At 39.9% G+C, this 16060-nt stretch overlaps 1 protein-coding gene across 2 annotated transcripts in view; it reads left to right on the top strand.

The window, feature by feature from the left end:
- LOC133051054 (cyclin-Y-like protein 1) overlaps positions 1 to 16060 on the top strand; it is a 35452-nt gene that overhangs the window by 14366 nt on the left and 5026 nt on the right. The window contains exons 4-8 of one of the 2 annotated variants that reach the window (XM_061135424.1): positions 4038 to 4138; positions 7286 to 7321; positions 9458 to 9509; positions 10348 to 10467; positions 14347 to 14513. In XM_061135424.1, the coding sequence (XP_060991407.1) occupies positions 4038 to 4138; positions 7286 to 7321; positions 9458 to 9509; positions 10348 to 10467; positions 14347 to 14513 (476 nt within the window). The remainder of the gene's footprint in view (positions 1 to 4037; positions 4139 to 7285; positions 7322 to 9457; positions 9510 to 10347; positions 10468 to 14346; positions 14514 to 16060) is intronic. The other variant, XM_061135425.1, reaches the window with a different exon arrangement.

The raw sequence follows: 16060 nt of genomic DNA, 5'->3' as shown, positions 1-16060 counted from the left end.
TCACGCTATTGGGGCATTTAAACATGCAGAACATCTTTTCTTCTAGTGAATTTTTTTGTGTGCTGCTTTGGTATTTTCTATTTTTTTCTTTTGGATTCCTGTTAGATGTTGAAAATTTTAGAGCAATATTTCTGCACAGATTTTTTTCCCCTTCTGTTTTCCATTTTGTCTTCTTGTCCTACTTCATGGAGGTTTCCTTGACTCTGCTCTAATCCTTCTATTGAATATATTGTTTTGTCTACCTTATTTTTTAGAGTTCTCTTCCATCCTTTCATTCTTTTTTTTCACTGATGCAATTTCTCATCTTTCTGTAGATGTTGAAGATTTTTTTTTAAAGTTTTTATTTGCTCCTGGATTTTTATCATTCCCATCAGTTCCTTCTCCCTGCTTTGATCTGTGACTTCTTGGAGGTTTCCCTCAAACATGTTATGGTCCCTCACTGTCTGTTAAGATCTAATTGGAAGCATCACTTTGCTAACTGATAGACCTCACTGCACGGATTTGGCGACCACGTCTCTGAATTTTGAACCTGCCTTGGGTTCTGTAAGACAGATTGGTTTTGTTGTTCCGGGCCCAGTCACTCTGTAGTTCCAAGGTTGTGCTTCCTCTGTTATGCCATGTCAGTTACTACTCCTTTATCTCATTTTTTCATCTTTCAAACATCAAAAATCATCTGCAGTTTATCCTGTCTTGGGTACAGCTTTTTTAAAAAAATACTTTTAATTCTAATGAGATGATATCTCTGAAAGAAGGTGGGAAAAGAAGTAGATTTGTGGTTGGTCCACTCAAAGTTGGATTTATACTTTGAATGTAAATTCTAAGTTTAAAAGTTTTAATTCAGTATAGTTAATGATACTGATTCAGACAATACCTTCTATTATACCTACAATTAAAATACTGTACATTTCTACTAAGGCCTTGATTAAGAATCCTGTTCAAACTACTCATCCTGCCACATTGTCCATTAATGTGCAGTAATGTGGATGGAGTAGTTTACACTAATGCACTTCTTGTTGTTTTGTTGCTAAGTCAGACATGACTCTTTTGCAACCCCAGGGACTGTATCCCACCAGGCTCCCCTGTTCATGGACTTTTCCAGGCAAGAATACTGGAGTGGGTTGCTATTTCCTTCTTCAGGGGATCTTCCTGATTGAGGGATCAAACCTGCGTCTCATGCATTGGCAGGTGGATTCTTCACCCACTGAGCCACCAGGGAAGCCCCACGCTAATGCATAGAATATTACAAAATTTTAAGTTAAAGTCTTAATAATTATTAATAAACACATCTAAAGCTTGTGGAAAGGGGAAGAAAAAAGTGAATTTCAGCTTAATTTTTTTGATGGGTTAAACTCAGAGGCAGTAGGCAGGATGGGAAGATTCACTTGGGTGGAGGCAGAATTTCAACAGGTGCTTGACTTTTAATGATAAGATTTGGGGGGGATTGTTACTTATTAGTCTTCCAGTATGGTGATTTTCTAGTCTTTGCCATTAAACCTGAAGTCTACTAAGTAAGCCTTTTCCCTTCTTGTAAAGATTGTAGAAGTCCATCTGTTCTGTCCTTAGCTCTGAATGAAGGGAAATACTCTTCTTCATTGAACATTAAACTATCAGTGAGTGGGTTTTGCTGTTTGATTTTTGTATTTGCATTTTATATCATTAATCTTTGTCAGTGTAGTTTATTGAGGTTTTGAGCCAGTGATGATAAGGCTTTAATCATAAAGGACAGTTACCTTAAATTTTAAAGTGAGATGAGGGGAAAGTAACCTGTTGGCAGCTAATACATCCAGGCTTTGCTCAGAGGCTTTAATTCTGCCATCCTTTAGTGAATAGTAGATGTCAAAAGTTTGAATCGCTTCAGGAGTAGGCCTGGAGAAGTGTTCACTATTTCTTTGGTAGGATCTAGCCAGTAGTCTGTAGGTTACTGATAGACTAAATGAACACCCATAGTCTGTAGGGCTACGTCTGATTAAACTTCTTAAACGTTTCAGCACTAATATTTCCAAAGATAAACAGATATAATTCATAATAAAGAAAAAGTTTTAATAGAGAAAAACGGGATAAATGTTACCCAAAGCCAAAGCTCTACAAACTAGTCTATATTTTGGTGCATTTTCTTACTATTTTTATTCCCCTCATAGATAGATTTTATAGTCAGAACTGACTTTTACTGTGTGTAATGTGTCATACTCTTAATAGTGGTGACCTTTTAAAAGATAACTTCATTTAGAATATAACTATTTGAATGAACAGTTTTCATGCTGTGTCTCTTTTGAGATTCTAAAATTACACATTAACCAGATGGCTTAAGGAATATATGAGTTTCAGTTTAAATCATTTCTAGCTTGAAGGAGAAATTCTTCCCAATAGTGGTACTTTTCAGGTATGTTATGTGTAGAACTTTTTGTTAATAAGGAGTAAGTGGCCTTGCCATAAAATACCTGAAACAAGCAAAACGGTGGCTTATACACCCATTTGGATAGTTCTTATTATTGGCTACTGGCAATGTTTATTTAAATGCTCTGTATTTTAAAAAAACATTGACTAGATTTTCTCCTTGTTTCACCTTTGATGCGTTTGTGGAGGACACTGATAGAGTGTGACAGCGTGGTGAAAACTACTTTATTTTAATAGAAGGAAGGAAGGCTCATCTGAATTAGTAAACAAAAACCAACTAAACCAAGTGTTAAAACTGTTTGTGTTCTGTGGTATTAAAGAATGCTATTACCCAGAGCTACTGACAGTGACTGGGATTTGATTATTGGCCTTTACTTAAAGGAAGAGAATTGTCCTCACATAGTTCAGGCTGTTTTAGTATTTGACTATGGCTGTGTTTTGGGCTCTTCACAAATAAATGGATACTTCTAAAGTGTTTTAAAGATAGCTTATTCTCCTGAGGGTCTGACAAAGCTCTTTTTCACCAGCACCACTGCAGATAGTTTGAATGTGTATCATTAGCATGATTTACCTTCCAGTCGTAATCGATCTTAAATAATTGGTCAAATGCTTCTTGATTCCTAATTTGTCTCAGATTCTGTTCTCAGCAGCTGGAGGAGGAGCAGTAAGAATCTGTCACCTGGAGGAGCTTGCTTGCTTACTTAGGAGGGGGATACCAGGCAAGCAGTTGAGACCATGTAACAGGTGGTGAAACAGAGGTGTAAGTGTGCAGAAAGGTAGAAGTTTGGTGGTGTGGCTGCTGGCTGAGGTTTGCTGGAGGTCGATGGGGTCAAGCTTGCTGGGACAAGGAGGAGGAAGAAGCCACTGCAGGCAGAGAGCAGCATGCGCAAGGCAGCAGAGTGGCATGATGAGTGGCAGATAACATGTAGAGTAGAATTAATAAAACTGTGAGATGAGTGGAAAGTATTCTCTGAGGCTCTCCCTTGTGTAATATAATGGCAGTCTTACTTAACCGTGAAATTCTCAGAGCTGCTTTGTCTGTTTCTTGGCTGTGAGAGAATCTTAAAGCTATACCCTTTCATCCTCCAGATAAGGAAACTGAGGCTCAAAGAGATCTATGGCCTTCAGGTCACTAGTGATAGAGCAGCCCTGGCATGCCCAGCCTCTGATTCAAAAACACTTGTTTCCTCACACTGTCTCCCAAACTAATACATTTATGATTGGCGTTCATTTATTGCAATGAAATGCTCTCACATCGATATTATATAAAGCATTGCATTTTATTGTAGTAAATGAATAGAAATAGAAATCTCGACTGCATTTCGTTGCTTAAGGAAGAAACACTGAAGTCTTACTAAAAGCTTTCTCATTACTATAAAGGCAATTTATAATAGGTGCTTTCCAGGTTCATTTGTGGGTCCTTTTTCAAGAGCAGCAGTTCATACCACATTTCTCAGATCTTGCCTGTGGAAGTTAGAGTACAGAGGTTTCCCATGGAGCTGCACGTGATGCAACACTCAGCAGTTCATGGAGTATAAGGAAAATCTTAATGCTTTATCGTTGGACATTTTAACCAAGGAAAAAACACACTTTTATAGGTTTAATTTACTGTGACATTTTCTTCTATCTCCCTTCCCCTTCAGGTATCTCCAGGGCAGCTTACTAAAAAGTATAGCTCATGCCCAACCATATTCCTGGATGACAGCACAGTCAGCCAGCCTAATCTTAGAACCACAATAAAATGGTGAGTACAACTAGGTTGCCAAGGCTGAGTGGCAGACCCCCTTCATGCTGAAAGCATCCTCGCCATACATAATTTCATTCGTTTGGTTTGTCCTTTTCAGTGATCAGGTTAAGAAACTGGTGTCAACTCTATGTTGGTTTCAAGGACCTCTCAATATGAGTCTTCAGTTTCCATGTTAATCATAGAGTACATGATAGAAGGGAAAGTCAGTTAGCAAGTGAGAAATCCCAGGAAAAATGTAAACCTCATTTGATTCATTTCTATTGTTAAGACAATGTTGAACATAATGAGAAACAGAGGTACCTGTTTATTGTATGTTTCTAGAAAAAAATTATTTCTTTATGAGTTGTGAGAGTCCTACAACTATGTATACTAGTTTGGAAGCTACCATTAGAAGAAGGAACAGCTTGTCCCCTACTGGCACCGAAGTGAATCTGCAGTTAAATTTAACTGGACTTGGTCAGATTTATCCCACCGTGCATTTTTTTCCTGCAATATTTCTGTAGGAAATTTTACTTCTCCTTCCTCTCCCCCAAAGAGGGGGAAAATATATCAAAACAGTTTTAAGGGGCATACTCTCAAGCTTAATTTCTCCATAGATGAAATTTGTTCAACTGAGATTTTAACTTAATAGACGCATTTAATTTTTGTTTTTGTTTTTTTTAAATTTTTGTTTATATATGTGTATCTCTAACACACTGTATCAATCAAAGCAGAGAACAAAAAAAGAGATGAAGTTTCAGAAACAAGGCTGTGGCCAGGCTTATACTTAAGAAGACATGAACAGTGTTACGATGACGAAAACTATTCCTCAACTTCTGGACGCCCCTAGTCCACAATTGGAGATGCACAGTTCAAAACGCCCTAATCATGGGGATGTTCAAGTTTATTTAAGAGAGAGAATTAAAAACCAAACAGGATGCAGACCTTCCTACCTCCCTTGGGGTTGTCCATGGAACATTAACTAATGTCTTCTTAGCATATGAATGTTGACTTTCCAGAACAGTTTGGGAAATGCTACTTGAAAATATTAGTATCCTTATCATTAATTTTACTTTTCTGTCTTAAAAATATAATTAGCTTATAAATTTAATTTAATTTTTAATGTGCAAGGCTTTTTATTTTTTAGCTATTTAAATGGTCAGTGACTTCTAACTTTAATTAAAAACAACCAGTTCACAATCATAATAATGTAACTTTCTTATAATATTAGTTTCGGTCAAATCGTATTTCAACAAAAACTGAGCCCCATTGCTCTTTAAAGTCCTGAGTTTTGGCACTTCTCTCGTAATCACTGAATGTTTTTATTCAGCCAAGACTCTAAATCTGTGGGTTAAAAACTACTCTCACTGTGGCTAGACTCACAGCTTCTTTTGAATTCAAAAGAGCCTGATGTTCCAGTATATAATTCAGAAGTAGTTTTAAAGATTAACCTTGCTCAGACAAGTAGGTTTCATGCTTTTTATTCTCAACCTAGTCTTAGTGTTTGGAAATACAGTAAATTTTTTTCTCATTAAGTTTTAAAAATGACCATTCACATTCATTATTGATGAAATAAAGGTTTACTGAGAAAATTAATAGGGCAAATTGGCTTTTAGGAATGATTTTGAAAAATACGATGGGATTAGTTTTCATTTGGGGTAGGTGAGCCTTATTAGAATCACTTATGCAACTTTTTCAAGATGTATGTCTCTGAACACATACATGAATTCCACCTTTCCTCCCTGCCCTCAAGACACAGTCTGTGGGTCTTTCTGCCTCTCTGTCCCTGTGTCTCTTTCTCTCACACACACACCCCTTTTGACAAGCTGAGGAATGATGTGTGAGGCATGATTTCATAGACAAAAGCATCCTGAGAGATTCTGATCTTAACCCTGACTCATTCATTCCTAGACTTGGCTGCACGTTGCAGTCACCTGGGGAGCTTTAAATACAATCCTGTTGCCCAGGTCATACCTAATGCAGTTAAATCAGAACATTTTGAAGCAGAAGCCAGGCAGTGTTTAAAGCGTCCCGGGTAATCCAGTGTGCAGCGGACCTTGGGAACCACTCTCTGCTTTGAGGGTAGGAGAAAGAGAACTACTTCTGATAATTGGTGGGACCTTGAGTAAGTCAATTTTAAGCCTTGATTCTCTTATTTGTAAAATGGGTTAAGTATCATATTAGGTTCAGTTGCCCTTTTTATCATGTAACTTTTAATTCTGTGACTTTAAAATCAATTTGAAGAAACTTTGAAGCACTATAGAAGTATCCATCTTTGATGCTAACAGTGTTACAGGCCTTTCTGCAAATGCTAAGATTCTATAGACGAGTTACAAAATTCAGATTTGCCTTCTCTCTATTATTTTGAGTTTCATTTTAGATACTGAGAACAAAGGGAAGCAAATAACTTAACCAGAGAACCCCTTAATTGCCTAATACACAGCATCTGTGAATAACTTAGGGCTATAGTAATGTAAAAACTATCTGAGGACTTGTACCTGTTGGTTAGTTAATACTTTATTTAAAATAATGTGGAAATACCTGTCATTAATAGTGTACTGTGCTGTATTGTGCTGCCTTATTAGCAGTGCTTATTTCAGGATAACTAGGCCTATCATCAATTTTGTGACTATAAAATTTTGCTATTAAATTTTCTAATAATTATGTGTGAAAGTGATTTTAAATCCATTTTATTTGATATGGAGCACTTGTATTACTTACTTTTAGAGAAATAATGGAAAATAGATGTGTTAGGGGGAATACCGAACTGAATCAACTGAAATGCAGTGCCTAACAAAAAGCCACACACACAAAATCTGTATGGCTTAAATTTAACCATTTGGATAGATGATGTAACTTGTATGGGATGAAAGATTCTGTGCATAGAAGGACAAATGACCGGGGAAATATATAATAATTTATATATTATAATAATCAACCCAGACATGTCTTCTAAGAGCACATCTATATTTTGGGTCTCCTAATTTTGCTAAAAGCCAAAGAACCTAAAACATGGGGGATACCACCTATGGGTACTGCTCTGAATTAGGGGGTGTGGGGGCCACTGGGCATCTGGATGGTCTCACCTCTCTGCCAACCCTTTAAAATGTCTTCAGGCCTAATGTGATAAAAACCAATTATTACAATATTTTTTTTCCTCCACAGTGTGATCTTAGCAATATATTACCACATAAAGAACAGGTGAGCTCTTTTAAAACCTGTCTTATTATTCCAGCTGATTAATTTACACAGTATCAAGTTTAGTGTTAATAACAATAGACAGTATTAGAGTAAGCTTTTACTGTTAGAGTGCTTTCATTACAGTATTGAAGTGAATCATTTATTTTTATTTTGGGACTCTTAATTCTTTAAGTTTTATGTGGTTTATATGGATATTTATTAGAAATTGAAATTTAAAAATTTAAAAAATTAAATCCACTGTATGTTAAAACAGGCTTTCCTTAGCACTGCTGAAGTTTTGAGCTGGATGAGGCTTTGGTGTGGGGTGCCACCCTGTGTGTTGCAGAGTATTTGGCAGCACCCCGGCCTCTGCTCTGTAGGTGCAAGTAAGGTGTTCTGCTTCTCTCCACATTAGGACAGGAAAACTGTCTCCTGAGGGATGAGATCACCATCTGACTGGGGACCCCAGTGTTTAACATAAGTCATTTTTTTAATGAAAAATAACCATTTTCCACAACAAAATAGTGGAGAGGATAGTATCTCATTAATAGGAGACAGTTGATTCTCATGTCAACATTGTCTTCAGTCATTTGCTTTGAAGAAACAATATGAAGATCCAGCTACATGCAGACATATAGTTGAGAAGAGGTGAATTTTTAAAGCCTTGAGATAATTTGACATATTCTTTGATACTGTCCCCAAAATCCACATGTGCCAGTTTATTAAATTAGTTAAGATGGAGTTCCAAGTCATTATCAGTGAACTTGAGGTAGATACTATGTTAAATTAATGCCCATTGATCTGTCATGCATACTGAGTGGATCTTTTTATCTGTACATGATTTTATAATATTATACATTGTCATTTGCCAAGTATTGGTTCACTTGTCTTCAGACAGTGTCAAAAACTCACTCTTGTTAGTGTCACTACCAGTCTTATTGGAAAAGTCTTTAAGTATTGATAAATCAAGCTCACCATAAATAACACATTGGAAGGTACAAATTTTCCAAAAATCCTAATATTTTTAGCTTGATGGTTTGAATTTTATCATTGGCAACAAATAGTTTAGAGTTTTCTTTGAAGTGACAGGCTCACTTTGTTCATTTTTGAAAAAATGACTGTCAGTTGGTGTTTCATGAAAAAAGTGGTTTAAATATGATGTTCTAGGGGGAAAAAAGTGACTTGGTTCCCAGTAAGTTACAAGTGCTCTTCCTGAGCACAGCCATATTTCAGTCCATACAAGTGCTTAATGCATACTTTCCGCTTACTCAGAGTATGAGGAAGAAGAGTAAAGGTTTAAGAACACTTAATGTTTACTCTTTCATCATGGATGTTCTTAAGTGAAGCAGATTTTTTACATTCATTTGTCCAGGAATAAGTGAATGACTTCTAATTTAGTTTCATACCACTGCCTTGATTCACACTCAGAAATGAGCAGTTTTTACCCACTTTTGCTTTTATACAATCATAGTTAAGTGTCAAACAGTGTAGAGGCAGGTGATGTCTTGGTATTCTTATAAAAAAAAGTTTTGACCTCTTGGACTTACAGGATTTCTGAAGAGGGGCCAGGGGAGATTCCCAGAGGCCTATAGACCACATTTGCAGAACTGCTGTTTAAATGGGCATAGTGTAGTAGTGTGGTGGAATTTAAAAGAAAAAGCCTGGTCTCTCTTAAAAGACAATTAAAATTTTTAACTCAAACTATTTAAAAGAGACAAGAAGAAATAAACAATAAGAATATAATATGAAGAACAAAAGGGGGTGGAGACAAGAAAAAATCATAAATCTCATATTTACATTCATTGAAGTTAGAAGACTTTATTGCCCACTACTACCACTTTATAAAATGTTCTTGTATATTCCATTGTGAGGTTAGTGAAATGGAAATGTATTGGTCTACGAACATTGCCTGTTAGAAGGGGTCTGTGTGGGTAAAGGCAGCCCTGGCTGGTTGTAGAAGAGATTTCATGCAACTTGGTGTGCTGAGTATAAAATACGTCAGAAAACCTTTCTAAGGGCAGAATCCAGGAGAATATGTAAAACTGTTTGCTTTATTAAGGTTAAGCTTCCTCTACTCCTCTCTCTACTTTTAGCAGATATTTTACTAAGCTAGTAACTCCTGAATTAATTTTTAAAATACACATTCTTATTTTACAGAGATGCCAATAAGTCCTTGGACATTTTTGATGAGAGATCACATCCACTCACAGTAAGTGTCACTTTTATTGAAGGTGTATTTTTCTTTTATTACAGTCATGTTTATTTCATGCTGATTTGCTTTGAAGTTAATTACTAGAAGAAAATTATTGCCTCCAGCTCAAAGCCAAGATTGTCTTCCTTTAAGTCTTCTTCCCCCACCCCATATTATGTCAAGTAATTTTACCAAAAGCATGTTGTGTCAGGGGTGTGACTGATAAGAACCAAGTTACGCTTTGTATGACGAATGAGCAGGTAAGTAAACATACCCAAGTAACAGAAAATGTAGCTAAAGGATGATTTTCCATAGCATCACACAATATAAACATTTCCTAACACATGTAAGACCTCTAAGGAGAAAATTTAAAAACTGTTTAAATTTTAAACTAATTAAAATGACAGGGTTTAAAAACTCACTTCTTCAGGTGCTCAGTAGACACATGTGACTGATGACCGCTGTGTAAGAGAGCACACTCTTAGAGCCTCTGGTTACGGGACACTGGAAAGGTGTTTTCATAGTTGACTGCAGAAAAGTATGATGACGTACAATGATCAGCAAGACTTTGAGCCTAAAAATAGTTTGCATTTGGTTAGAATTCTTTGGGGAAGAAGGTGAAAATACATTTTCTGAGGTTGTGCTTGCATTTTTCTTTAATGAATGGTAGTGAGTATTGAATCACTATGGTACTTTAGGATCCAATTGTTTATATTTAAAAGACTACAAGATATGTCACCTAGTCAAAATTATTTTAAGTAGCACGTGGGCCCACGTGTGAAGATTGCTATCTTGAGGGTACTTTTAAGTATTTTTCTTCAGTGGATACTTAACATTGTGTTTTTTCTTCTTTCAGCGAGAAAGGGTTCCGGAGGAGTACTTTAAGCATGATCCTGAACACAAATTCATTTACAGATTTGTTCATACTCTTTTCAGTGCCCCCCAGATGACCGCTGAATGTGCAATAGTGACTTTGGTAATATATTTTTCTCTTAATACAAGCATCTCTAGAAATTTTTTTCTTGTACAGAAGGTATGGGCCTGTTTTTCAAATGAAAGTAGGTTCCTGAAATGATCATCAGAACTTTATTAAAGAGAAAAGTATCAAAAAGAATTAAAACATACAGATTTGAGCTTTAGTAATCATCATGATTTAAAATGTTGCCATTGCTTTTCTCATCACAAAACAGTTGATGTTAAAGGCAGCAGGAGAGACTTCTGGTTTCTCCTTCCACACCTCAGGATGCATGCACACACAGTGCACACAGGTACACACCGGCAAAGTGTGCTGGGTGGTAGGATGGAGGTGATCACTGAACTTCCTGGCCCATGGCAGGTGGAGATTGAGTGTGTTTCTGAGTCTCAGGCTGTGTTGCCTAGGCAGTTGTGATGTGTGTCTTGATTGAGACCGACTGCCTTCACCTCCCTGACCTTGGACGACAGTGTTAACCATCTCTACTGTCCCCTGGTGCCGGCGTGTGAAGGTACCCAGGACTGGGGTGTCAGCAGTGCTTGGAAAGGCTTTACTCAAGTTAGCCTGCCAAGCTCCAGCTATGTGAGGACCTTTCTGTCATCCATACTGAATTCCTATGGTAATATTTTATCATTTGAATAATACATCATATTCAGCTGAGAGGTAGTTGGGATTGCCTAACTCCTCCCTATAGCAAACCTATAGGGGAAGGTCAGCTACATGGTCTCAAGGGAGGGCCTGCGTCCACCGCTGCCTGCGCCCCTGCAGGCAGAGTGTAGGAGAGGAGGCTTCCCCTCAGTGGGCCCCGGGTCAGATGCAGGCCTTTTCTTGGAGCTGCGAGCCAGTTACAGTGCTGAGTTAGCATGTGCCTGAGAGAGGCAGGAGTGGCGCTGGCACGTGGAGAGCTGGGAAATGCAGGCAGGAGAGGGTGTGTGGGTTGGAAGAGGGGCATTTCTTTGTAGACAAGCCCGATGGACCTGTGAGACAGCAGAGTGACCGTGTCTAGCAGTCATTTGACTGTATGGGATTGGAGCCTGAAGCTGAGCAAGAGGCAGGGAATTACGTGTAGCTGTTCAAATGCAGAGAAAGTACATTAAATAAAAGTTGAGGAGAAGATAGATCTGTGGGGACTGTCAGCACTTACAGGACACATCCCCAGAGGAGTGGCCACTCGGAGTGGTAGGAAACCCAGGAGAGAATCAGAAGAGCTGCCAGGAGAGCTTGAAGAAGGAGAGCATGGTGCACATGCTGAGTGCTGCCAAGGAGTTCCTTAGGGCATACATAGGCACCAAATGCCTGCCCGTGTCACGGTTCTAAGTGCTGGGCATAGAGGAGAGTTCTTGCCTTTCTGAGGTAAGTATAGCAGACATAAGGGTTTTGTTTTTCTCTAGTTTTTATGGAGTATGGTTCATTTACAGTGTGTGTAAGTATCGGGTATACCACAGAGTGTAAGACTTTTAAAAATGAGTATTTTTAAAAAGATGACTGTTTGAAGTAGTAGTGAAAGCTAGAAAGAGAAAGCAAGGTAAAGGGATGGAGAGATTAGAGGGGCTTCCCTGGTGGCTCAGACAGGAAGCAGTCTGCCTGCAGTGCAGGAGACCTGGGTTCCATCCCTGGTTTGGGAAGATCCCCTGGAGAGAAGGGAGTGGCAACCCACTGCAGTATTCTTGCCTGGAGAATTCCCCATGGACAGAGGAGCCAGACGGGTCCATGGGGTCACAGAGTCAGACACGACTGAGCGACTTAAGGCATGCACGCTAGAAAGACCAGGAAGAGCCTCTTTACAGAGGTGAGATCTGAACCAGGACCTGGCTGGACTGAGGAAGATGAGGGGCCTGATAGCACAGGCAGGGGGCAGATCACGAGGCACAGACAGGAGCGGGTTCTGTGCTGAGGGATCAGCAAGGCGCCACTGTGATCAGAGTAGGGAATGAGGGAAGGCACAGGCGATGAGGTCACAGAAGGACGATGGCATCTCACACAGGGCCTCGTAGCTAGCAGGCCACAGAAGTGACCTGTTTGATGGGAGAGCCCTGGCAGATGTTGAGCAGGCCCGTGAAGTGCACTTAATCTGAGAGGCTCTCCTGGCTGCTCTGGGGAGAACGGACTGTGGTTGGCGGTCAGTGGAAGCAGAGAAGTTAGGAGGCAATGGCAGTGATAGAAGCCAGAAGTGACGGACAGAAGAGCAGAGCCGGCAGGTGACCAGTGAAAGTGGAGATAAGAATTCCCAACAGATGGTGGTGAGATAACTCAAGTGGAGGTCTTTGGTCCCAGCAGCCAGGCGTGTGGCAGTGTCTCTCAGCTCTGAGGGCAGGCCTGGGGAGTGGGGCACTGTGATGAAGAGTGCTGGCTGTTTGTCATGAAGGCAGCAGTGACCATGCCTCAGTAGTTTCAGCGGGGCAGTGGCGGCCAGGGGCAGACTAAATGGGCTAAGAAGAGGATGGGTCATGAGGAGCCAGTGTCAGAACATTTCCTGAAGGAAGTGTTCTAAGGGGTGGTGACGGATGGGCTGAGAACATGTAAGAGAACATTGGAGAAAATCTCTGACAGAGAAGGGGGGTTGTTCAAGAAGAGATGAATTGTGGGAACAGTGTTCTGCAGAAATGAGAGGTGGGACTGACTTCATTCATAGAAGAGTTAGCTTCAGGGAAAAGAAAGAGATGTCACTTCCACTGAGATAGGAGGGCAAGTGGTGTAAATGAGACCAGGTTTGCCTTTAGTGAAGCTGAGAGGAAGCTGAGGGACTGCCCCTGAGGCTGAACTGCCTCTGTCAGTGCCATAATACAGCAGAGGGGCGGACCCTGTGGGAGACTCTTTCTTAGAGAGTACTGGCGCATGCAGAGTTCTCTGGGGAGTGGGGGGCAGAAGTTCACTAAGGGTATATAATCTCAGTAACCGTGTTTGAAACACAATTGAGTTTGGAGAGCTTTGGCAGATTGGAGCTGTCAGTCTGATAACGGGACATTTTTCTTTTTGTCAAATGGCATATATTTTCTTCTGCAGAGGTAACACCATCACAACTTATGTCTTTAATCTTTACTCAGCTGTTAACTTGGTCTGGTTCTTTATAGAATAGCCATTAGACACATATAAAAGAAGCCATGAAGTCATCCTGCAAACTACCTGGCAGATTTAGAGGAGCCCCAGGGATTCAGACACTGGCAGCTCTTAACCACCTTAGAACCAAACAAATTGACTAAGTTGCAGAATATGTAAGACCAATGAGTTATGAAATAATGGAGATGTGAAAAATCGGGGATATGAACAAAAAGCTCTTTTTGTGCATGAATCTTCCCTAAAAAGGCACTAAATGTAAAGCACAGCTGCTTTGTGCTGCCTGTCCTGCGTGGCACAGCAGGGAGGCTCCTTGACCTGGGAGGCTCTCTTGACCACCAGTTATTATCTTCAAGTTCACCCTCTGAAGAGAAGATAAAGAAATGCTCAGTCTTACCAGAGTTTTACATACTCAAGCTTTATGTAAAATTGCCACGTACCCACCACCAGTATGGTAGGTACATTGCACACGGTAGGCAGTCAAGCATTTACTGAACGGTTGAATTGATGCTGGGCTATACGTGCTGCCTTTTACAAGTGGGAAGGTAATAACACAATGCCTGTCTTTAGAATGCTGAGATGTCCTTTCATTCCTGCGACCAAAATTGGGTTGGAAATTCACATGGGCAGAGTAGAAATACCAGACTGACAGAAATATTTGCCTTACAACTGTGACCTGGCCTTTGGCCTTGGCTGGCCGAGCAAAAGTCTCTGTAGAACCAAAGAATAAAAGACATGTTAAAAACAGATGAAACCTATCATTCCTAACAATTCTATCACGGCCCTTAAACTGAACTAAAATCAAAGGTCAGTCCTCTACTTTTGCAGGTTTACTTAGAAAGGCTTTTAACTTATGCTGAGATCGACATTTGCCCCACTAACTGGAAAAGAATTGTTTTGGGAGCCATTCTTCTTGCCTCCAAGGTTTGGGACGATCAGGCTGTTTGGAATGTGGACTACTCCCAGATCCTAAAGGACATTACAGTTGAGGACATGTGAGTTTGTAAGGTTACGGTGAACTGTCTAACCATTTTCCAATACCTTATTTGCTCCCATAAAGTTTACAGCTTAAGAAATGTTACATTTTAAGAAAGGTTACATTGCGCAGAGAGCTGCATTAGGTATAAATATAAAATTAGACTTCTTTCTGTCTAGCTGTAGTATAACCATTTGTATTTCCCATCATTAATTAGTTAAATCTTGGTGTGTTACTGTTGTAATAGTCTGCTTGATAAACTGAAATTACTTTTCTGGTGGTTTTTGCCATTTTACAAGCTCACTACCAGAACAACATGATGCAGTAAATAACTTCACGTCTTTCTTAAAGCTGTCTACCAGGTTCAGTCTGTTTTTAAGAGACACATGTCTGGCCTTGGAAGTTAAGTGGTCACTGCTGAGGTCTTAGCACCTCCAGACTGCTGAGGTTATAACTTCAACTTGAGTCACACATTGTATGTTTGGTTTTGCAGGTCTTTTCTTCTTTTGTAATCTGAGGTTGTCTCTAAGGTTCTGTTGTTACGGAAACCATGATGTACAGATGACCAAATAGAAAGGTTTCAGATCTCTGTGTTCTGTCTCCTCCACTGTCAGGAGTGTTTCCCATGTTTAGAAGTAGGTCTGCTGAGTTAGGAAACTCCTTTGTCTCAGGTAGCCCAGGAAGTGTCAGTGGGGCCTCACCCAGGGCCCTCAGCAACCACAGCAGTACTTGGTGGGGCCTCGAGTTAACTTGGGGGGTTCCTCACAGATGGCATGCTCCCATGGGCGTGAAACATCAGGCTTGCTGTCTGGCTGCAGGGAAGGGCCCCGAGGGTGGGAGGCAGCAGGAACCAGAGAGGTATTTGCAGCAGACTCTAGAAGTGCTCACTTGACAGCAAAAATGTTCTTGTGGGTGGCATAGGAAAACGTAAAGGGGCACCTCTTTATTATAGTGAACAGCAGAGGATGATCAGGGTCATGGCAGGCAGTGGCAAGAGTTTGTTTTTGTTACCTTTGCCCTGACTCTTAATTCATATTTACCAAAGTGCATATTTACAACTGAAGCAAAGAAGCTTGTGACTAAGAGAAGGGACCAGTGATTGTTGGTAGCTGTCAAAGTGGCTTTTGGTGAAAATGTCCACTTTGATGATAAAAAGTGTCATGGTGATATTGCTGGTAGCCACCTTAGTGTTACGGCAGATAATTCAAGATAAGTAGAAGTACTTTTGGAATTTGTAGAAACTAAGGTGACATTGAGCACCACTATCATCCATCTTTAAACTGGTTCCTTGAAGGAAGGAAAATGTGTAATCATAAACACCAGGTCTGCCATGATGGCAGCTGAAATTTTCTCAGAACCTGCAACTAAGCTGACGGGGGCTCTGGGTCCAGTTACAGCATCAGAGAACATGCAGGGAAGTGTGTGGATGTTCATAGATGTGAGCCCAGTAGCACTGATGGCAGTGTCTAGCTACAGGAAGAAGCTAATTGTAAACAGCACTTTTCTGTGTACAACAGAATCACCAGGAGCTATGTTCGTAATAGGTTGCTTTTGTTTATGATCTTT

The sequence above is a fragment of the Dama dama genome, chromosome 33, assembly GCF_033118175.1.
Source record: "Dama dama isolate Ldn47 chromosome 33, ASM3311817v1, whole genome shotgun sequence".
Lineage (NCBI taxonomy): Eukaryota > Metazoa > Chordata > Mammalia > Artiodactyla > Cervidae > Dama > Dama dama.
This window is presented reverse-complemented; position numbering and strand designations above follow the sequence as displayed.